At 44.7% G+C, this 23,572-nt stretch overlaps 2 protein-coding genes across 5 annotated transcripts; both read right to left on the reverse strand.

Annotated features, from left to right (window-relative positions):
• Positions 1 to 10,570: 10,570 nt before the first annotated feature.
• On the reverse strand, positions 10,571 to 13,122 carry socs9 (suppressor of cytokine signaling 9). Of its 2 annotated transcripts, none has more exons than XM_084673992.1 (2): positions 12,989 to 13,122; positions 10,571 to 12,605 (listed from the first exon to the last, which is right to left on the reverse strand). In XM_084673992.1, exon 2 carries the CDS (start codon positions 12,461 to 12,463, stop codon positions 10,832 to 10,834), a length of 1,632 nt encoding a protein of 543 aa, XP_084530118.1. In that variant the 5' UTR covers positions 12,464 to 12,605; positions 12,989 to 13,122; the 3' UTR covers positions 10,571 to 10,831. The 2 variants fall into 2 exon arrangements, with proteins under 2 accessions (XP_084530118.1, XP_084530119.1); XM_084673993.1 differs by having other exon boundaries at positions 12,904 to 13,113.
• Positions 13,123 to 14,720: 1,598 nt separating this feature from the next.
• On the reverse strand, positions 14,721 to 23,223 carry samd4b (sterile alpha motif domain containing 4B). 3 transcript variants are annotated; one of them, XM_084673991.1, is made up of 14 exons: positions 23,105 to 23,223; positions 22,553 to 22,671; positions 21,006 to 21,528; positions 20,381 to 20,857; positions 20,003 to 20,245; positions 19,776 to 19,885; positions 19,390 to 19,476; positions 18,996 to 19,272; positions 18,736 to 18,821; positions 17,642 to 17,766; positions 17,229 to 17,427; positions 16,692 to 16,818; positions 16,441 to 16,524; positions 14,721 to 16,281 (listed from the first exon to the last, which is right to left on the reverse strand). In XM_084673991.1, exons 3-14 carry the CDS (start codon positions 21,199 to 21,201, stop codon positions 16,253 to 16,255), a joined length of 2,040 nt encoding a protein of 679 aa, XP_084530117.1. In that variant the 5' UTR covers positions 21,202 to 21,528; positions 22,553 to 22,671; positions 23,105 to 23,223; the 3' UTR covers positions 14,721 to 16,252. The 3 variants fall into 3 exon arrangements, with proteins under 3 accessions (XP_084530117.1, XP_084530116.1, XP_084530115.1); XM_084673990.1 differs by having other exon boundaries at positions 22,795 to 23,158; XM_084673989.1 differs by having other exon boundaries at positions 22,553 to 23,158.
• Positions 23,224 to 23,572: the final 349 nt, after the last annotated feature.

The raw sequence follows: 23,572 nt of genomic DNA on the forward strand, positions 1-23,572 counted from the left end.
CACAACCAATGATTGCCAGCCATCTTTCTGAAGGTAAAACAAAAAGCAGTTGCAGAAACTGAAATGGTTTGTGATGTCACAACTAGCGTGTAATGACCCGCAGAGCATGTGTCATAATGGACTTTATTTCTCCCCTTGAGTCTCCTCCGCTTGTGTTCATACTGAATGTGGCCTGGGCTAATCAGGCTCACATCTAGGAGGAGGTCACTGCTGTGGGGCTTATGGAGATAGGATCTGGATGTACTACCCAGGCTATAGAAGGCTTATCAGACCCTGCAGATACTTTTACACACTGCTGTAATTTGTCTTTAGAAGTTACATTTTATGCCACACTGGAAAAATGACACAGCACTGAAAATAGAAAGCATTGCTCGTTGACATTTGTCTGTGCCGAAAAGATGAAACGTAAAAACATAATAAAGGAAATGCGGTAAACATAATACCAGACGTGAAATGGTTTTACTGACTGTCAAAGGAGACATAATGTTTAGGTGCATAGATTTAGCAGTCAGTTTCGTCTACTAATGGTCTTAGAACAAGTCACTGAATAGTTAATGAATATTTATAATTTGATTTATTGATACCTACCATATGAATTATTAAACATTTTTGATAATGAAACAGCTTCATGCATCTCTAAATGTGCTGCTAACGCAGACCAGTAATAAGCACCTTGTTACATTTCCGTTTAGGGTTTGGTAATAGCTGATGAATTAGTTTCAAATGTTTGGATGCAATGTCTACATATAGTATGAGGGTTTTTACAATTTATATAATAACAATATTGAAAAGGTAAAAGTTGTATTTGAAAATGTGTGTGAGCCAAAGATTATTCTTTACCTTGAATGCAATTACAACCCATTATTCCACTGGTCAAACATACATTTCCCTGCACTTTTACCATCATGTTGTCTGCTCACTATTTAAAATATATTTCTAAAAGCTTCTAGGGATGTAAATAGGGAGAAAGAACAAGGCTTTGGGTTGAAAATGGTCTTGAAAGTGCTACCTAAGACTAGTGACATGACAGCTGCCACCTGTTAGCCTCTGATTGGCACCCCAGCAGACAAGCATGGCACCTCTGACAGACTGGAGACGGTCACTTGAGACTTTTCTATCCAGTGATGTACATGTCTTCTTTTCCCAGTAATCCCAGAGGCCAATACTGATGGGCTGTGCCACTAGAACGCCCTGCTATTCTCAGCAAAACATTGATCTCATAGTCCAAGGGTTTCCCCTCAGTATTCTCACTAGTTTAAAGGGTTCAAGTGTGATAGTCCAGGGGAATCTGGTTTATTTGCAACAAAGTGGATGTCAGTCTATAAATAATGCAGGTTGTAACTAGGGCTCTTTAATGAGTCCCATAGCTAATGAAAACTCTCATTGCAAAGAAAGAAGCAAACACTAGATATGCCTCTAAATTATAAATGATGTTTGCTTTAACACAATTTAAAGCATCAATTGTGAAAATACACAAGGAAATAGTGAAACTATGTTCCCAATAGACAAGAATGAGTTCCAGTACCAAGATACAGAAATAAAACAAATCTTTTGCAAAATGGTAGGCTAAGAATGAGGTCAGACTAACCATTGAAGCCCTAGCTTGTTGTCTGACAATATTGAGGTGGAGTTGTCATAATATGGGTGTAAAATTTGTGACAATAATCCCTGGCCTGGGTTTATTTTACTTTAAAATACCAATAGCGAAGGTTGCTATTTCATTTTAAACTACTTGAATTTTCAAAAGATCTTTGAACGCAGCGACGATGACCTAACTGACCATATAAAAGCATCAAGTGAGTTTCGAGCCTCCTCAGTAAGTATTCCTGAAAATGACTGATGCTTTTGATCATCCTACAGAAGACATGCCTTCAGGGTTGGTAGCAGGTCATGCTGTGAGAGTGAATAGAATTCAGAATAGACCTGGAGAGGCAAAACCCACACACTAGAGTTTTGCAATTTAAGTAGCACTTTGAAGGTTTTATTCTATTATGTTGATGTGGTGTTGTCCTCCAGCCACAGCTATGTCTCCTCTGGTGAAGGATTTTCCTTTGTCTTCCCGCAGGTTAACGTCACCCAATTAATTTCTTTCGTGCATAGAGTTATATTTTCCACAACAATAACACACACGCTAAAACAAAGGGTCTGGGTGTAATCTCTTAATGAAAGTATTAAGGAGTAGTGACAAGAGGTCTGGGGCTGCAGGCTTTGTGTTGTGTCTGTGACTCAACGATGCAAACCAGTGGGTGCTGGTGTCAGGGGCCTTGATCTCCTGCAGGTTCTATGATTATACATAGAGCAGGAAGTTTAAAGTTCATACACTGGCAGACACTTCTCTTTTAAAGTTCACATCAACATCGACAAAAGAGAGAGGAAAAAGTCAGTTGAAGTAATGGTGCCCTGTTCTCTTTTTGAAATCTACATTTGACAGGTCTACTTCCTAAACAACCATCTAACAGAAAGACTAAATTATCTTTACAGATCATGACAGACTATCAAATAGAAAAGGGTACAGTAACATTTTATTTTAAAGCATGAATTCACACCGCATGAGTTCAAGGGAAATACTGCATTTCATTGTAAAAATCCAACACCTGCTTGAAGCCAATTACCATTTTTGTCTCTGGAAAATAGGTTTGAGTTGTATAACTATCATGAGGTTACAGGGAAAATCTCTCAATTTTCATGAAAAATGGGTCATAATACATTATTATTTCCAAACACTTCGTTCCATCTAAGTCTGACAGGTAACGGTCATGAGGTTACAGGGAAAATCTCTCAATTTTCATGAAAAATGGGTCATAATACATTATTATTATTAACATTATCATTATTAACTCATGTTGGCCTTTCTTACATTGAAAGGTGGGAAAATTGTGTAGAAGCCAGTACTGTTGAAATATGATTATTTGGACCAATTCTTTCCTGCATTTTCAAATGTCATATTCCCATGTTAAAACAGAATGTAAAAACCTGAAAACCATACTGATTTGAACCGTCCCAAGATTCCAAATCATGAAATTGAAGTCTGTGATCCCATAAAACTGATGTGTGACTGAAATGTGTTTTAGGGGCAAAACAACAGCAACAAAGAGTCCAGCCGGTACACAGCTGTGTTGTATAGTGTGAGGCATGACAACTATAGCCTGGGCTGCATGTAAGGTTCTCAGATTGCGCCTCTGAGCTCAATCTCTGGAGAGCACCATGAAAATGCTGAGACAAGGATGAATGACCTAATCTTATTTATTCCAAAAGGTTATCCTTTCCTCCACCTCTGAGGCCCCTGTCCTGGTCTGGACCACCTAGGGGCCTGTCCTCCTTTCATAGTCCCAGCAACAGCACGCCCTATTTAACTAGGCATTTAGAAATGTCACAGGCATTAACAGTCAAAAGGTCCCCATAACCTGCATTTAACACAAATATAAATGCCACCAAACATGTCCTCCTTAACACGTTGTCATAGATTTTACACCACAAAAACGGCTCAATTTAACTCTTATACCCTCATTTGTCTGTAATGGTGGGAATTAGTCATCTTTACACAACATAAGCCAGATCAAAGCCATCCCATAGTCAGCTGTGATGTAGACTAAGCACGCTTTACACAGCTGTTGGCAGAGCACTATCTTAAACCTATTTACACAGTGGAATGCAATCGGGCCTTTCGCCGGGTATGAACACAGCTATTGATTGGCTGATGTGCTATCCTTGGGCTCATCTGTGAGCCTCATCATTTATACCTCCAAATGGCCTATTGGTTACATTTCCCAGTCTGAGCGTAAAATTGGGCTCTAACGCTGATTATTTAATTTTGAACGACTGTATTGTCAGGCAGACAAATAAGAGCTGCATTTGTCGTTTCCCGCTGGTGCAATCAGCCGTCAGTAGAGATCCCCACCGCTCTCTAATTCCTCCCGCCATGACTACGCCTCTCTAGAACCCTCTGGAGGACAACTTACCGACTCCATCATCAGGATAACAACATCCCACCCACTGTAAACTAGTGGGTGGTGCTGCAACATTTATACAGTTGTCTCCGAGATAAACCTACCACGACGTGACAGCATATTCATAAAGTCTGTAAAGAAGTGACCTTTAGATACATGACGAGTTCTCCCTTCCTTTGTGAACCTGACATCATTCACTATGCTGTCTGGACTCAGTCTTTGAATCAGTCTATAAGTCCTCTGCTTTTGGGAAGACTCTTCTTGCTGAACAATGGCTCAAGAGGATTAATGCCACACTGCAATGTCAATAAATCTATCTCGGTCTTCACACAAATGTTACACCTCAATTCTAGCAATGCAACAGATACCTTCCCATGTGCCTGGAACAACATAGAGATGAAAGCAAATCACTTTGTAATCTCATGGTACAGTTTAAATGATCTTCCGTTTGATGTGACCCCATGAAAGTGTCAGATGGCTGAACGGTTAAGGAGTTAGGCTATGAATCAGAAGGTTGTTGGTTTGATTCCCGGCCGTGCAAAAATGACGTTGCGTCCTTGGGCAAGGCACCTCACCCTACTTGCCTCTGGGAGAATGTCCCTGTACTTACTGTAAGTCGCTCTGGATAAGAGTGTCTGCTAAATTACTAAATATAAATGATGTTTGACAAACATGCAGAGGCCAAACAGGCAGGACCTGATATGAAAGTCAAATGCAGTTTAGTTTCAAGCTTACATTTCAAAATCTGGACACAAAATCTGAGGGAGGCCCAGGCTTAATCCCTGGCCGTTGTCTAAAAGTAGTGTGAGTTGATTTCATCTGCGATTGCCCCTCGAAGATTTAACACTTAATTGAAAGTAATTTATGTAACAAATTAGGTCCCTCCTGATGTCATACATTGGATGCTTTGAATGCAGCATCTCAAGAAAGAATTTTAGACCATGAACTTCCTTGAGCTTTCACTGGCAATTAAAGGAAATCAGACAGGGTTGGGACGCTCTGCATTAATCAGTCAACTTGAAGGGCTGGTTGTTTTCAGTTGGAGTTGCAAGGCCAAGAGGTAATTTGAATAGACACACTGGGCATGCTAATGGATGTCTCTGCATCATTACCTCAGCATGTAGGGCTGAAGGAGTATTATTGAATAGATCTTTCGATCACTTCATTTATTTCTGTCTGACTCTCTCAAGGCCGAAGATACTCTCTCCTAAGCGAATGCTCAGACACTGTGTATCTAAGGGCATCCAATTGGATTTCCTGTTTCGATTGATACAATATAAATATTATCCTCTGAACGCCTCATTTACCTGATCATGGAAGGGTTGTGTCCTGGTAAAATGAGAGGTCCCTTTCTGAGGTACTGTAAATTACAGAATGATTGATAGCCTTTGAATGGAGGTTGAAGCTTCCTGTGCTTATATATGACAGTAATTTAGGATTCCCCATGCAAGTCGTCAATGGGGTTAGGCCAAGAATCCCAGCTGGTCAAATTAGCTTTGGATGAGAACCAACCTAATAATACCCAATCCTTTTTGTAGTTCACTATTTTAGAATGGTATGGTAAATTTTGGGTTGATGAGCATCTGGATTTATGCAGGACTTGTATCCCCTAACCTGTGGAATAGCATTCTCTTGCTCATCTTTTCTGATGAGCATCCAAGCACAGGAAAAATATAAATATCTTGGCTGCTGATTTCAGGGTTTCTTGGAGATCCTGATGAAAGTGTATTAAATGTGATGCAATAGTAAATAAGGCACAGTTCAAAGAACGTGCTATAATGTTTTATCGTTTTTTGTGTGGTGGTATCATGGGACAAATATGAATGCCTAAAGAAAAGACTAAACAAATTGTATTACTTCATATGTGACTAACATCTGTCAGTAACATCTGGATAACCATTTGGAAAACATGTAGAATTCAAAAAAATGGACGCTGACATGCAACATACCGGATCAGACACAACAAGACAACTGTGAGATTCACGGACAACAAAACAAGGAGACTTGAAGGTTAAATACTTCCCCTCGCCGCCATCCTCTCTGTTTCTAATTATCGAGCGAGAGGGTGAGAGAGCATTGCTGGTGATTGTGGCTGCCTGGTTGCTACAGCAGGAGCTAAATCTGCTCTGTCGGTTATAATAATGAAAGTAACCAAAGCCATAGGCCTTTCTTTGTACACAGTGCCTGTAGACGTTGGCTCCTGCTGGGGAGCACATACTCTCTGTTCCACGTGTACATTTAACTAATGACACTCTTTGTAAAGGTATTCAAGCCATGTTCCTTTCCCCATCACTGAACAAGACGTAGCAATCATTGGACTTGTTGACTATCGGTAAATGCGTATGGATTGCACTCTGATGTGGAGACAAAAATTTAATCAAAGCTCTTTTATATTATAGCTCAACAAAAGCAAATGTGTGAATATACATACATGTAAAAGATGTGGATCAGCAGTTACTAAAGACGTACAGTCCTTGCTGTATATACAGTCCTTGCTGTATATATATATATATATATATATATATATATATATATATATATATACAGCAAGGACTGTTTGTCTTTAGTAACTGCTGTTACTAAAGACAACTGCTGTTACTACAGTTACTAAAGACATACAGTCCTTGCTGTATATACAGTCCTTGCTGTATATATATATATATATATATATATATATATATATATATATATATATATATATATATATATATATATATACAGCAAGGACTGTTTGTCTTTAGTAACTGCTGTTACTAAAGACAACTGCTGTTACTACAGTTACTAAAGACATACAGTCCTTGCTGTATATACAGTCCTTGCTGTATATATATATATATATATATATATATATATATATATATACAGCAAGGACTGTATGTCTTTAGTAACTGCTGATCCACATCTTCTACACCATTCACACCAATTTTTTCTTTTTATTCTGACTGCTACAATTAAATCTGAGGATTTAAAGAGTTTGAAAAAAGAAAGGTATCCACAGACTTTACATGTACTAGCTGTTGTTTCAATTACATTTAGAAGTAATTTAACAAAAAAATCCCCCCCAAAATGCAGTTTTTGTTGTCCTTGAGAACATCTAATTGTCGCCATCATCTCTTATGGTACAGGAGTAGTCGTCAAACAGACATCCAGCTGGGTCCATTTACAAACTGTGGCTGATGGATAAGCTGCTGCTTGTTGGACACATTTCCAGGTTATATCCAGCGTTCTTTGCTCTGGCTTTCCATCAAATGATTTGTGCCATCCACTGACACTATGTGATAGCTTACACAAACTCCCATTGTGCCAGGAAGCCCCAGTCACTGCTGGGAGAGTGGAGGAGGGGGAGGGGGGGAGGGGCTGTCATGAAGATATGTCAAAGGCACAATCACACAAATGCAAAACAAAAAGAATGGGACATAAGATGTATTTTGTGGCGATACACGTTTGTACCAAAACCGAAGAATACATTTTATTTTAAAAAGCGGCACAAGTACTTTTACCAAAGACTTTCTTGAAGGGGAAACCACTCTAGTAAAGTAGTTACTGATAAATAAGGTTCAACATTTAAAATAGCTTCCAGTAAGATGAAAGTTAGACATTTGTCAGTACTTGGCTTTGATTCACAAGCTTTGTTGATGGCCAAGACGATATTCACAAGATCAGGTATGAATTTCAAAGTGCACAGAAGCTTCAGAACTCTTGAGTTAATGTTGAATTTCAGTGGGATTCATTAAGCAACAAAAAGGTGTGTATCCTCAATCTGCAGATCTTCTTGTTTATTGTGATGTGTTCCTCTTCTATGTGTGCCAGGGTCTCCTGTCTAGCTGTATGCGGACAGCACAAAACTAGAAGCTGTTTCATTCTCCCTCCCCTGAATTCATGTCCTAGATACATGAAAAATCTGATGGAATTCCTCTTCAGAAAATACACACACGCACACACACACACCTACCTCCATGTGAGATTCCACATACACATTTTACTGTCATTTGAGGCAAATCTATATAAGAAGATGAGCATTTTCAGAGCTGTTTGGTTGATTATAACCAACAGATTATTTGGGAAGTATTGTCCTCAGGTGTTGTGAAGGTTCCAAGCCCATTCTCCACCCCGTGATGTTCCTTTCTAAAGATTAGGCTCAGAAGAAAAATCGTCTTCCTCAATGGAAGAGGGGAAGGAGAGGACCGAACAGATACAAAAACACTAAGTATGTGTGACCAATCAGCTTTCTACCTTGCTTGTGCCTGATGTCCCTCAGGGCACGTTGAACCAGGCGCAGTTAAGTCCTCCTTCTCCCCCAGCGCCTGTAATACCTGCATGATGAGAGCCAGGGCGCTGGCAGCCGCAGCAGTCACGCTCCTCTCCCACTCCCCTTCCTCACCCCCCACCTCACCACCAGCCCAGCCTAGCTCTCCCTGGCTCTCACATGCACACACGCACACGCACGCACGCATACAGATTTCCAGTGTGAAGCTCTTTGGAGCCACCTACTGCATCCCTCATTGAACGGCACAGTTCTTTACAGCCACACACAGAGAGGAGAGTGCAGTCGGTGGAGGATTAGATGACAACATCGGATCAGCCTCTGAATAGACGACGGCAGATGTCTTTGGAGCTCCGAAACGACTGCATCTGGTGTTTCTGTGTCCATGGTGGCAAAGCACACATCCACAGGAACCCACAGAACATTAGATGAATCATTTCCTCACTCAAACCATCATGCACAGACCCTTATTCAAAATTCGATATCTATTTTCCAAGCAGAACCCTCTCAAGCCCATTCAGTAAAAGCACTATCTGGTCTACTAATAGAGGACTACCTTTGGATGTTTGTGATCTAAAAGGATATACTGCAAAACACAGCACACACTGTAATCAACAACCACCCATTCAGTGACCAAGACCCAGCAGAACAATGACAGAACATCTCAAGGTGGATCAAGGTGGGTGTGCAGGTCAAGATTGAGCAGGCAGTGTAAAGTGAAGGCACAAGAAACAACCCCCTTCTCAAATGTCATTGTGTGTTTTGAGGAGCAGCAGTGTCTACAACCAGGTCAATATTGCAAATATCCCTCAGGTGTGACAAACATGGGCTATATTATCTGTTTCTCTCAGCTGTGTTTGCACAATCGAGCCAAAAGCGGGGACCAGGAACAGACGCTAGAACCAGAACAGCAGCACGACTCCCATTCAGCAGGGGAGAATGGCGGAGAGATGAGTGAGGTGAGAGATCCTTGGTGACAGGTACTGTGGTAATTCACTGTGAAGCTTGAAGGGTCTGGGCCTGCCATGTAGAAACGTCCGGACAGCACAGTAATAGCTGGACATCTTGAACGGCAAGGTATTACGTAAAAGGCAACATGAGGTCAGAACCCAACATCCATTGTGATAAGGGTTGAATCATCTCACAACCTCTTTGTAACCTCACACTAAAATTCATGGAAATGTGTGCCTAAGAATGCTTCGTAGGTTAGATGTCTCTCTGGCAGAGTAACAGCTTTTACAAAGACATTGAATAATATATGATTACTTCTGATGCAATGCATTTTGAATGCAGCCTTAGGTGCTTACATGGTATTGCTCTTTAACTGGGGTGACTTTCATTTAGGTGAAAGCTTAAAGAAAAAAAAAACAGACATGCTTACCATGACATGGATGTTTTGGAATGAATCCAATTATCTATCAATCTGAAACAAAGTGCAGACCATCCTCCACCCTTGTCATTAAATTGACATGGCTGTCCACTGTGATTATTGCTTTGGTGCACACACCAATTACTGCAGAGACAGCTCTTTGTGTGTTTTCATTAATACCGAATGTTGTTGGCACAGCGACAGTCATTTGTTCCAGTGCATAGGTAAATCATGCAATTAATCCATGAATAGGTCCTAGATAACCAATAAAATGGAAGTCATTCTTGCATGAAATTTGTTGACCCTGTAAGTTTTGTTTGGGTCATTTACACAATATTAATTTCTCTAATTTATCAAGGGCCACAGTGTCTGTTCAAATATGCACATATATTTCCTGTCTGTCACTTTACAGGCTAGCTTCGGAATGTAATTTCCCCACATATTATTTTAGTTTGAGGATAGGGAATATGGAATCCAGTGGTGTTTAAACAGCTTCGAAATGCATTCAATGGAAGTTTGGTGACAGAAAGGGCAAACACAAAACATTTCAAACGGTCATCATTTGCCAGCCTTATTATGGTCATGACAAACCAGACATACGTTCCCTTAATTTTGATCTTACTAGTTTTCATATCAGTTTTAGGTAGACACTGGACATGCTTAGAACTTCATTGTATTGGGCTAGCAATCGTAGACTGTTCTAGATTAAGAGGTAAGGTAGTCTATAGGCGTTTATTTGTCAATCCCTTTGATTCTTCCACAGGCTCAATGAAAGGATCAGAAGATCAATTCTCCAAAGCTACCTAGATCCACTTCCTCTCCAGAGTCAGAATAGAACTGCACTCAGCTAGTGTGTAACCTTCTCAGCGCCAAACTGATGAACAGCTCGAGGCAAGATGATTTTTCCACAGAATGCCCTTCCTGTCATGTAATAAATCCAATTTACAAGTCTTCCATGATGTAAGATATAAGTATCTGTTAGACACACTATTTTTGTTAGAATGAGTTTAATGTGATAAGGTTTGCCGTCTAGTTGAGTTAACATTATCCACATAGATAAAAACAGGTTTAAGACATATACAGCAAAAAAAAAACAAATAAATAACGTAGGTACAATGCCGTGGAGTTTAAAGGACATGTGGAAAAGAGGGTGAAGCCAGTCCACTCAGAGTCCAGCGAGAGAGGCTAGCTTCCCCTAACATATCAGAACGTTCCTGGTCGTGGTCCATGACCTCCAGTACTGGCCGTCCTCTATTCCCAGCAGGTGTCCATCCTCCGTACGCGCACCCTCTGTTTGTAGTGGTACTCCTTCAGGTGCTTTTTCAGGGCGTTGGGGATGGGCAACACGTTGATGCCGTCGTACGTGGTCCGGCTGCTGGTGACGGCTCTGCAGATGTGCTGCAGGCTGAAAGGCTGGCTCCGGTGGATGGGGTTGGACAGCAGGGGCTCGAAGAACATGCAGGAGTTGGGGTCCTTGTAGTGCTCCAGCAGGCCCGTGACGGTGGGCGCGTGGAACACGCTGGGGTCGTGCACGTCGAAGCTGAAGTTGTGGTTCCACTGCTCGATGCGGGCGTGCAGCGAGCGTCCGTAGCGGCGGAAGCTGACGGAGAAGAGGTAGTCCTCCTGGGCGGAGTCCCGGAGGAGGAAGGTGCCCTCGGGTTTGCCCTCCAGGAGAGTCTCTGCCTCGTAGCGGTCCATCACGCCCCAGTAGCAGGGCAGGTTGGTGATCTGCAGCAGGTCCGGCACCAGACAGTGGATGTAGTCGATCTGAGTGTGGATCCGATAGCCGTCCTGGATTTTGGGACTCTCGGTCAGGGGGTGGGCAGCGCTGGTGGGCAGGCTGCTCGTCGCAACCTCCGGGTCAACCAAGGGGACGGGGACCACATCGCAGGCAGGGGTGGAGGCGGAGACGGCAGCCGAGGAAGAGGCCACCACCTCGTCCAGGGTGTCCAGGCAACTCTGCAGGAGGAGCTGGTGCTGCTGTTGCTGCCTCTGGAGCAGCAGCTGCTGCTGCTGGTGAACGGTGGCCCGCTCATCCCCAGCCAGCTCGTTCATACCGTGAGCCAGCTTGGGGCCCAGCTTGTACAGAGGATTGATCTGGGCCGTCACCTCAAAGGTGTGGATCTCTGCGTTGGGCGGTGGCTCCACGCCCTGCTCGATGCTAATGCGCCTGCGCTCCCGCAGCCTGTCGTCCACGTCCTCCACGGCGGCGGCCATGTTGGAGGTGGAGGGGCTGCTGACCACCTGTGTGTCCAGGAGAGGAGGCTGGGAGATGGGAGCCGTGTGCTGCTTGATGAGGTACCACTTCTGGGCCAGTTCGGAGTCCGCGGGGAATGGGCAGTCATCCAGCATGAGCTCACTGAGGTGGATCTTGCGGCGCGATGAGGTGGCGGAGTGCGTGAGGACCTGTGGGATGGCTGAAGCACTGTGGGTCTTTATGGGGAAACACTGCCCCATGGCATCTTGGATTTTTTGACGGAGAGTGCGACCGCCACCCGCCCCCCTGCCTTCAGCCTCGCCAGCTAGTGGCAGCAGCTCAGTGGCCTGGCCATTTGTCCCCTGTCTCGACCGGACAGTCCCCCTGTCCTGTCCCATGGAGGCAGAGGGGTCCAGGCTCTGCCACCTCGTTCCCTCCCTCAGGGGCGAGGAGGAGCAACGATCCCTCGACTCCAGACCGTTCAGTAGCTCTCCATACTCAAAGCCGTCACTGACAGGGCGCTCAACAGTTGGCTCGTGGGATGTCAGGCCTTTTTTCTTGGCCCGTCCTCCCTTCCGCCCCCCTCCAGCATCCCGTCTCTCCTCAGACCGGCTCTGTCTCACCTTGGGACGGGCACCCCGTTCCCTGTCTTTTCCACGGTCACCTGACTCTTTCAATAATGACATAACTGTTTGGTGTGGAGGTGAAGTGATTCACTCAGTTTACAGGGAGCTGGTTTGCTCCCAAAGGCAAGTATCCCGTTCAGAGCCTTTCAGGGGTTAAGGGGCAATGCATAGCATTATGGTCCCTGCACCTCTGAATCTGAGGCTAAAAAATAAAGACAGTTACAGTTAGATTAAAAATAGTAATTGTCATCGAATTAAATTCTTGAGATATTAAGCGTCTAGAAAGAGTACATTTACACTTTTTTTGTAAAGCTAACTAATCAAAGACTCTTCGGGGTCGTATGTTTCACTAGTTATATTGATGAGACACAACTTGTTATTAATTTAATTCTGGTCATCATTGATCTCTTAGCCAACATTTAGAAGACTCCCAGATAATCTACTTTATACTGAGTATAAAAATCGGGAAGTACACATTAGCTAATCTCTAGCTAGCTAACCTGTTTAGGCTGCTAGCATGCTGTTGTGTTGACTTTTCCCGCAGTGTTGTTACTGTATTTCAATATAACTCCTTTGCGTACCTACCTTTAAGCTAATTGAATATGTCCACTTGAATATATAGCTAACTAAATATGAACAGATTTGACTAAATTGCTTTCAACTCCTCTTCGTCTATGCTATTGTACTGTGTTCGCTTGCTAGCAAGTTCGTTAAAATCAGGAAGAGGAAGTACAAGAATACGTTTTCATAATAAAAGTTCATATAAAGTTAAAGTCAAATGTTCTTGACTAGTCTACATTTTTGGTAGAGTAGTTTCAGTCCCCAGAGTAAAATTGTGACTACGTGTATTATATTTTTATGAACATGACCACAAACAAGCATGAGTTGAGTAGCAAAAAAAAATTACTCTTTATTTGGACTGTCTATCTGAGCAAAGCTGCAGTTCAGATCATTCAAACATAAAATGTGTGACAGTAAAAAAGTAGTTTTTAAGCATGGGATGCAAAATGTTCATTCATAAAACATTAGAAAAACGTTTTGGGGATGGGGCATTAGTATTAAATATAAATTTTACAAGACAGAGATGCAACAAAGTATACAACTGACTGCTTATTGACTATGCCAGGCTGGAACATGAACACCATCTGAAGGTCCAGGACAAAGAGTCTTAATGTGTACTGAATGACACACAAGCTATGTACCTCATAACTCTGCTTGGCAAGAAAATATTACCCCGAACTTATGAAGTGTATTTTCAAACCAAATTCACACATCACTGGAATGTAAACATACGGTAAACATATTCCTTGGCCTGTTGTTAGTGATGAGTTATACTCATAATCACATATATCACAGCTCAGACTGGAAATGTCATTGCCCACCACTCTTCATTAGACTATGGAGCTCCCAGAGTCTATTTTGCAGGCTTAAAGAACCCTGTCCTACACATTGGTAGCATCCAACCTGTATAATCATTTCAGGTACGCTATGCTATGGTACATAGACCAATCAACTTAGACTCTGAGCCATGTAACATGTATGTACTGTACAGTGTCGGCCCAACCAATTTCACACAATAGCTTAGATAAGAGAAAATTGACTAACTATATCTGAAATATGTAGATGTTTTCCCCCCCAAATATACTCATCTCTCTTTTTGGACAAGAAATCTGATGTAGTCATCAAGTCAGATATGTCCTAGAGCCAGCTCTAAGGATACCTGTGACTAGAAAACTACTCAGGCTCAGTACCCAAGCAGAGAGAGAAGAAGCATGGTTTGTGCCTCTTAGGCAAGACACCTCGCGTTATCAGCAACTGGCATCTGACAGTTGAAACCACAAGGCCAAGCAAGATCAATCTTCTCGTCACTCCACAACTCCAGGAAGGCAGACGGCACATGCCCCACATGAGCGTTTGACTTCTCTACAGAGTCATGATCGCAACGTAGATAAGACTTGGGGTAGCAGGCATCAGTCAATCTCTACCCAGCCAGCCAAGTACTTTATGCATTACACATATAAAGAGATGGAATATTCAAATGAGTAATCTGATTTTCAGACATCACATTACACAAGGGCATGCCCACGCCAGAAGTAAAAAGTACTCATTGGGAGGCATCAACATTGAACATCAGTCACATCACTTTAGCCTTCTCCATATGATGACATCGAGCACCATCACAAGCGCTCAATTCTGTCCTCTTATAAGCATTTTCAGAACTCAAATCGTGTGGGGAAAACCATGCATTTCAAGAAGAAGAAAAAAGCAGAAGTTGTTTATCGGGGGAGCGTATAAAGAATAAGAGTAGGAAAAGACATGTTGGTAAATAACCATGTTTACTAAACAAGTAGAACAGTCATGGCTCTGTGGAAATAAAAATGAATATGGAGATCCCTGCCTCAAGACACAGACGATCCATGTGATAAGACCATATACGCACATGCACCTCTCCCCTGCCACATTCAAACACAGAGGCTGGCACACAATCTTGGATTCAACACTGATACCACATGATAATGTTAGGGCTAAAGGATATCCAAGAGCCTTCCCAAAAAAATAAAAATATATGATTCATCAAATCTCCACACTGGCCGTTCGAAAGAGAGGTGGGTACTGGTTCATTCTGAATGAGACTTGAGCCTCATTTGCATTTTCCAGAGCCAATCATAACAGTGCCTCAGGGTAGAAAGGGATTTCATTAAGGTTTCTTACCCAGCGTTAACAGTGAGGTAAAGAGCAACGCTCCCTGAAAAATAAGTACTTGAAAACAGACACAACACCTGCCCTTTCCTCAAATATTTCTTTTTTTTTTTTTTTTTTTTTTACAAATGCAATTTAACTTCAGCTCCCACAGTACAAACCTCCCCAGCCCTGCTGCAACCCTGTAAGGATTGCTCAGCGCTTAGCTTGCAAATGAGATTCATCATCATTTGTGTAGTACAGCACAAAATTTCAATGCAGACTGGTTGCGGCTGGCATATTTTCCTTCTTCAAAACTGACATTGTTTTAACAAATACCGCATTTACAATTACATATATAACTCTGGCATCAGAATTCGCACAGACCCCTTCTCTTTGGCCTTGTAACGATAGGGTGGGACACAGTCGTTTGTTACCCATATGCAGAGTTTATCCCCTCTGCTTCAGGAGCGGGATGAGCCAGGATATTAAGTCTGTCAATGTGTCATGGCCTTCCTTGCTAACTAGTGTACATGTATATGACACCCAGGGCCTGGCTACAGGCTGACCATATGTATGTGTGTGTATGTGTGTGTGTGTGTGTGTGTGTGTGTGTGTGAATGCGCAGCGCCCACAAATAGGGGGCAGTGTGCAGAAGTGCCTTGCTCCAGGTCAGGAGACTGGTCTGGATACAGTATATGGGGTGTGAAGCTTGGCTCTCAGTGTTCCTGGACAGCAGCCTTGCTCCAAGGCAGTGTCTTTACCCTTTGTATTTTCTAGCTACTGGAGGAAGAGGGGAGAAACTTGGGGGTAGACGCCCCTTAAGACAGCACCAATCCTCCATATTCCTCTCAGAACCCTGCTCATCTTAATGTCACAGTCCTGCAGAAGACACTGAGCAGTTTTGTACAACTAACCTCTCATCTCTCCTGTAATATAATAGTCATCTGTATTCCATTTATAATAAACTTAGTTAAGTATAATAAAGTAGAAAAATATCAGAGAACATATACACAGTTAGTTTTGTCGTTTTTGTAGTGACCATTTTGCTTTGTTGTTTTCTGAAGCAGATACTTTGTGCTGGGCTACAAGGAGCTGAACAGACTTCTGTTGGAGTTAACCGGCGACTTAGTTTAAACTTTTTTTCCCAACACGTTTCTTGACTTGTTTTCATATTGTTGATGTTCGGTCCATTCCATCTAGAAAAACAGGAGATTGGTATTTCAAATGACGTAGATAAAGCAAGGGGACAACAATATCATAATTACAAGACAACTATATAATATCGACACAGGATGTGTTCATGTGAGCTGTGTGCTGTGCCTAAGGGTTTCCCAGACACAGTGTCGGTCCCTTACCCCCTAAGGCATGCTCTGTCATACTGAGGCACAGTGACTCCAGCGTGGGGTTGATCTCCAGGTCGGACCCTGGACCTTGAAATTCTGAGGGAGAGAAGGGACAATCACATCAGCCTGTTATGCTGCTCAAGGGATAGGGGCGTCCGAGGCAAGCATGTGAACCATGCTTTCATGGAAGAGGGGATGAATGGGTGCCAGAGGGTGTGGGTTGGGGGGTATGCGTGAGGTCGTGGAGATGGCGGGGAAGCTACCTTGCTGCTGGAACAGGAGCATGGTTTGAGGGGAGGTGTGGACAGGAAGCGAGTGGGTCCGCTGCACGGAGCTGCGGCTCTGGCTTGGCATGCTGTTGCTGCCCCCGGGGTTGGCGAACCACAGGTTCTAGAAAGAAAACATGAGCGTCCAATAAAAACACGCCATTCAATCTCTATATTCTACACTCTTTTCTCCTGCGAGGACAGACGGGCGATCCCTCTGGTTATTATGATGATTCATCTCAAAATGATATGCCAACCCCTTTGAGTTCTATATTGATACAAGTGTCAGTGACTTTTATAATGCCTCATTTGTCTGTCAAAAAAACAAATGTTAGCCAAGAAAGGAGAAGACTCCTAAGGCACAAAACTGGTAGATCATTCCTTTCCACAGATGGGAACAGGCTAACTAGCTCAAACTTGAATCAACAAACACTTTTCTTTAGTAAGAAGATTTGGGTTTTCCACTTCTGAGCACGACTTCGGTTTTTGCAGACAGTGTTCGTATATGACTTTGTCACAGGCATGAGCTCTGACCTGTCTGCCTTGGCCCCCCAGAGCAGGGCTGGTAAGGGTATGGCGGGGGGAGGCCCCCCCGATGCCCCCTGGACTCAGGAGCCCCATGCCTCTGGTCGGGAGCCCGCGTGGCGGCATGGTAAACTGCCTCTGTCCCCGGCGCCCCAGACCCCCACTCACAGAGCCTGCTGTGGGGAGGGAGTTGGACCCATACGCCCAGCTGGAAGAGGACACACACTCACGTGACAACAGGCACACGTGCACAGTCCTCATTCTAGGAAGAGGCAAAGGCAGCCAGACCTCCTGAGCTCACTGGAGAAAATATTTCGCGCCTTGAATAAAATAGGTGTTGTTTTAATATTTAACAGGTGTAGGGAAAACTGAGAGAGTGAGAGATCCACCAACGGGGAAGGAGAGAACAACTGGAGTCTCACCCTTTCTGTCGGTAGACAGGCATGTCCAGCATGGTCTGCATGGCCTTCCGAGGAAACAAGCGGAGCAGCTTAAGAACCTGCTGCTTCCACGAGACCAGCCTCTTCCTCTGGGTCTCTGTGAAAGCCTGAGAGAGAGACAGCGAGAGAGAGAGAGACAGAGTAAGAGAGAGACAGAGAGAGACAGCAAGAGAGAGACAGCAAGAAAGAGACAGCAAGAGAAAGAGAGACACAGCGAGAGAGAGAGACACAGCAAGAGAGAGACACAGCGAGAGAGAGACACACAGCGAGAGAGAGAGAGACACAGCAAGAGAGAGAGACACAGCGAGAGAGAGAGACACAGCGAGAGAGAGAGACACAGCGAGAGAGAGAGACACAGCGAGAGAGAGAGACACAGCGAGAGAGAGACACACAGCGAGAGAGAGAGACACAGCGAGAGAGAGAGACACAGCGAGAGAGAGAGACACAGCGAGAGAGAGACACACAGCGAGAGAGAGAGACACAGCGAGAGAGAGACACACAGCGAGAGAGAGAGACACAGCGAGAGAGAGAGACACAGCGAGAGAGAGAGACACAGCAAGAGAGAGACACAGCGAGAGAGAGACACACAGCGAGAGAGAGAGAGACACAGCAAGAGAGAGAGACACAGCGAGAGAGAGAGACACAGCGAGAGAGAGAGACACAGCGAGAGAGAGACACACAGCGAGAGAGAGAGAGACACAGCAAGAGAGAGAGACACAGCGAGAGAGAGAGACACAGCGAGAGAAAGAGACACAGCGAGAGAGAGAGACACAGCGAGAGAGAGAGCGATGACAGGAGTAAAGATAAGGGAGAGTGCAGCAGGGAAGCAGGAATCAGTACTTCAAACAGCAATGCAGTCAAAAGCATCAAGCAGCGCGTTGAACTCCACTGGTAAGGGGAAGTTATACATTTGTAAATACTTAAAAAAGGCTTCCTGCAAGGAACCGGATCACCACGTTCGTAAATGGATTACTCCCCATGTGAAGGTACCGTTCTCATTTAGACTATGCCAATAAAATACGTCAAAAGGGAGTGCTCTTCCATCCAGGAATAGATGCGCGTTCGCAGGCTCTCACCTCGTGTGTCAGACACTTCTCGATGAGCTGCAGGTAACAGCTGATGTTCTCCTCATCCGGCCGCGACACCAGCAGCTGAGTGCACACTGCAACACACACACGGTAGTTCACATCTCACACACACACGGTAGTTCATATCACACACACACAAACGGTAGTTCATATATCCCACACACACACACACCATGGTACAAGAAAACAAGAACCAGCAGGACCTAAAAACATATATCCAAATGAAATGAAACTGTATCCCATCTCACCTTTACCCATGACACGCGTAAACTGGCCAGCAATGTCACCGTCTGATATGGGTGCGGTGGAGGACTCCCCGTCACAGGAAGGGGGGTTGTGGGGCTGGAAGGCCTCTGACGAGAGCTCCTTGTCCTCCCCAGGCTTGGAGTGCTCGGGGGTGGGGTCGCCGGGCTCACTGAGGTCCCTGTGCGCGGCGCCGGCAGGGCAGCAGGCTTTGATGGGCGTGATGATGATCTGTTGCAGCTCCTGGAGGGCGTTACGCAGGTTTCCACCTTCTAAGATGTCCTGTCAAGAAGGAAATGGCAGGGGGTTTTTTTTTTCTTGGGGGGGGGGGGGGGGGGGAGAATAACATTGCAAATTCAGAGAGGTTTTTGAAATTGAAAGGCTCCCTGTAAGTGATACCTTCTCTAAAGACTTGAGAACACTCTGACGCTCTCGTAGCTTCTGGATGCTCAAGGCGATCTTGTGGCGCGCTCCCTTGGTCACATTCTGAAAAGATGGAGAGGGCCATTTCAAATGGGGAACACATAACCTTCCCGTCGCTAAATAACAATCCAATCCTAACCACCAGTGTCATTCTAGCCGTGGAGCAGAGCCCAAATCATTGTGTTTATCTGTCAGGACAGCTCGGTATAAAACTGGGGGCCCGCATTGCTTGACTTCATGCTTCACTGGCTTTGATGTAGGGCGCTGTCGAACAGCTCCCTGTGCTGTCGAACAGCTCCCTGTGCTGTCGAACAGCTCCCTGTGCTGTCGAACAGCTCCCTGTGCTGGACTGGAGGACAAACCTGTGACTCCAGGTGGTGCTCTGTAAGAATCATCATCTCCTCATACGTCATCTGAGAGAAAAGTGCAGCGTATTTGTGAAGACGAAGACTCTTCAGCCACGTGGGAACATCTAAGACAAGAAGAAAAAAAACGAGGGAAGGAAAACGTCACACTCTGAGCCGCGCTCGCCGTTTTTTTTTCACCGCGGGTAAACATCGACAAAGCCTTCGGGGGATGAACTCTTGACCTTTCATGCCACTGCCGTCCTCCTGGAAGGTGTTGCGTGCAGAGCCCTGGTCCTCCGTCTGCTCGCTGCCTGACGAGGCCACGCTGCTCTGGGGGGACAGGGGCGCGTGGTCCGTGGGTAAGTAGGCCTGGCGTCCCCCCAGGTCGTCCTGGCTCAGCCACTCAGACCCACACGCCTGGGGGCTGGAGGGGATCAGCGACATCGACCTCTTCAGAGGGCTGGGCTGCATCTGACCCCCCAGGCCTGGCGACAGAACACAATCACAGCATTTTCCGAAAGGCCACACGGCTAAAGTTTCAACCAGAGAGTTTGTGTGCTAATTCGGACCATGGGGCGCAATGTCACCTCTGTCTGTTTGTCCCCGTTGGGCTGACTGACCTGCGTTGTTGCTGTTGATGGGAGAAGGCATCCCGCCAGGGAACGACATGTGTCCGTTCTGTCCTGCTGGGGAGGTGCTGGAGGAGGGGGGCTTCTCGTGCCAGGCATGGCCAGGGTCCATGGCCTCGGCGGAGCTGGGCCACTCATCTGAGCCCTGGCGAGGGTGGTAGGGGCCGGAGGGCGGCCTGGAGGTGGGCGCGTAGCCACTGGAGAGGTGCTCCTCCAGGTGGTTGAGCCACATGGCCAGAGAGGTCCGGTCATCGAGGGTGGTGGCGGGGTGGATGAGGGCGTAGGATAGCAGCTGTCGGCTCTCCTCCACAAACAGGCTGCTTTCGATGGTGTGGCTCAGCACCTTCTGCAGCAGCTTCATGTACTCACACTTGGCCTCGCTGTTGCGGGGCTGGAGCAGGGGCAGGTGGGATAGCAGCAGGGACACTGCCTTCTCTTTGGGCTCCTGGTGCCATTGGCTAACAATGGCTGTGCAGAGAAGAGATTGACAGAAGAAAAGAAAACAAATTGAAATACATTGCTTAGGAATGGTCTTCGGAGTGAGCGAAATGGGGTCAGTATCATTAATACATGATCATAAGTGTGTATATTATTATGAGTGTCTTCCCCCAGCTACCTGCGTTGTTAGCCTCTGCCTCCAGGATGTGGATCTCAGTGCAGTCTGCCAGCCAGTGCTCCAGGCAGATATGCAGGAAGCGGGCCTGGGTGCGGGACACCCTCTTGAGCAGGGACAACAGCGCCACCGTCTGCTCGCACTCATTCCAGCCCTTGAACCAGTCAGTCAGGATGCCCACCTGGTCTCGGAACATCATGGCGTGTTCCCTTGGGAACAGGGACGGGAATGTGCGGGTGGGGCCGGTGGGTATGGGGAGGACTGCAGTATCGCAAACTGTTTCACTCTGGCTCCGCTCAGTGGCAGCGGTACAGGAACAGTCCTAGGATCCCCTCACAGCGAAGCGGGGGGGCCCTCACATGGTTCAGCTGCAGCAGAGGCTCCTGGTGAGGGGTGGTGCAGGGACAACTAGGACAGGGTTCAGTGCAGTTTGGATGAGAACTGTGTCTTTCCAATCTAGCTGGTGGTGTCTCAGACAGGAGGCAGAGGCCCTCTCCTGAGTATCTGCACCTGCATCTTCCCAACCCTACCAAATCGACAGGGACACTGTTAGGTCAAGGTACAGGTTAAGATGAATTGCACACTGAAGAGTGTCAAATCTTTCTCCCAATGCAAATACACTGATATGCATGTTGTTCAGCTTGAATTGGTAGCTTAGAAACGCTACAGCCCAGCATTTCTGTGCTCAACATTACTGCATATTATGGTGTTCACTTGTTTACATTCCATAAACTTAACAAACAGCAGGTTATATTATCAAACACTATTTAAATTGGTTCTGCACAGTAACAACCAATTCATTTGCAAGCGGACTTGAAAAGCTATCATGTTCAAGTCACTGAAATTAAGGTTGGGTCGCTGAATGATGCCGTTTTTCAGAGTTTAAACCCCACAACGATCAATCAGTGATATGAGCGTGACTGGAGCATATACATGTGACCGTTGTTTTATGATACACATACTATGGTCCAGCAAACTAGCATCCATGTCCTTTATTTAGCCCAGCTAATCATAATGCAGGGATAATCAGCTTCACGGTGCAAAAGTGGAGCACAATAACGCCAGCATCATCACTTCCGATGAAAGCGGGCTCAAAAAGATTATTCCCAATAACTTATATACTGGCTAGCAAGCTAACAATTATAATGTGGTTTAACGGCATTTACGTCTAGATACATTTTTCGGAATGTGTTGGACAAAAGATATCTGTTGATTTGGCTGTGAATGACACGTAGCTTGCCAGCCACTAACATAGCTAATGTGGCTGCCTCTGACAGCGTTAGTTTCTTGTAGCTTACTAAGCTTTCTTGTCAGTGTTAGCAAGCCAGTTAAGAAGCCGGTTTTGCTTGTCTAGAGTTATCACCGTCTCCATTCACACCGATTTAACAAGCTAAACAAACATGAACACAGTCTGGTTACTGAAAGCTAGCAGATTTACCCTATAACACACGACTTAGCATTACTGTTTGCATAGTATCTAAATGTGATTAACTTGGGACTTGTTTTGATCGTAAATAGCACGAATCTAACTAGCATAATTAGGCCCTTACCGACTTGATGTTTTTCCACCGTGTAATGAGTGAGAGTGAATCGGGATTGGTATTGTTTTCCGTTCCGACGTTGCTGTTGGAATGTCCCTCTCTTTCTCGTCTCGGACGAAGCTAAAGGGCTAGCAAAGTAACGACGAGAAACAATGTAGATCTCACGGTGCAAAGGTCCTACTTGTTAGCTAGCCAACATGCTGGTGATTAAGCACGAAATGTATGACGTTGAATACATATACATAACATACGGTAGCTATAGTCGTTTGTTTGTTTACGTATGTGGATTGCACTTGTCAGCTAGCCTAGCTGTTGGCTAATCGATAAGCTAGTTAGCAAGTAGCAGCGCTAGCTAATCTCTAGTTTGCTAGCTAGCTAGCAAGAATTTCCTAGAGTAATGTTAGCTAGCTTGCTAGCTATAATGCAAAACAACTCAAACAAACAAAGCGCAGATTTCGATCCAATGCTAGCAGTATATTAGTTTCCTTTACAATAAGGACATGTAATGATTTCAGACGTAACACAATGCATCTATATACAAAAATGTTTCTTTCCACACACAAAAAATGGAGCGCAGCGCCGCTAGCCTGGAGAAATTTACTTCGTTCAGTCTGATTTGACGCAAGACGTGGGCCACTATCGTGGGGTTGCCAGGTTGTCTCACACCCTCCATAAAGGTGTCTAAACAATGATCCAAAACAGTTCTAAATAACAAAGAGTATAGAAGAACAAATTCTAATTCGAACAGTAAAATTCAGATCCCCAAAATTCGAACCAAAGAAATTCGATCATAAAAAAATTATATTTGAATATTGTTTTTGTATTTTTGGGATTAGAATTTTACTGTTCAAATTTGAGCGACCTGAATTCCTGAAACTTTAATTTTTGGATTATATATATATTTTTTAAATTGAAATAAATTAACATTTACATTTTGAAGAGGTTAATTAAAAACCAACAAATTCGGTGGTGTTTAAATTTCAACATGAAGTATTCAATGCCTTAAAACATGTCACAGATTTGCTTCCA

Source organism: Hypomesus nipponensis, chromosome 15 (genome assembly GCF_054491055.1).
Source record: "Hypomesus nipponensis isolate SF chromosome 15, ASM5449105v1, whole genome shotgun sequence".
NCBI lineage: Eukaryota > Metazoa > Chordata > Actinopteri > Osmeriformes > Osmeridae > Hypomesus > Hypomesus nipponensis.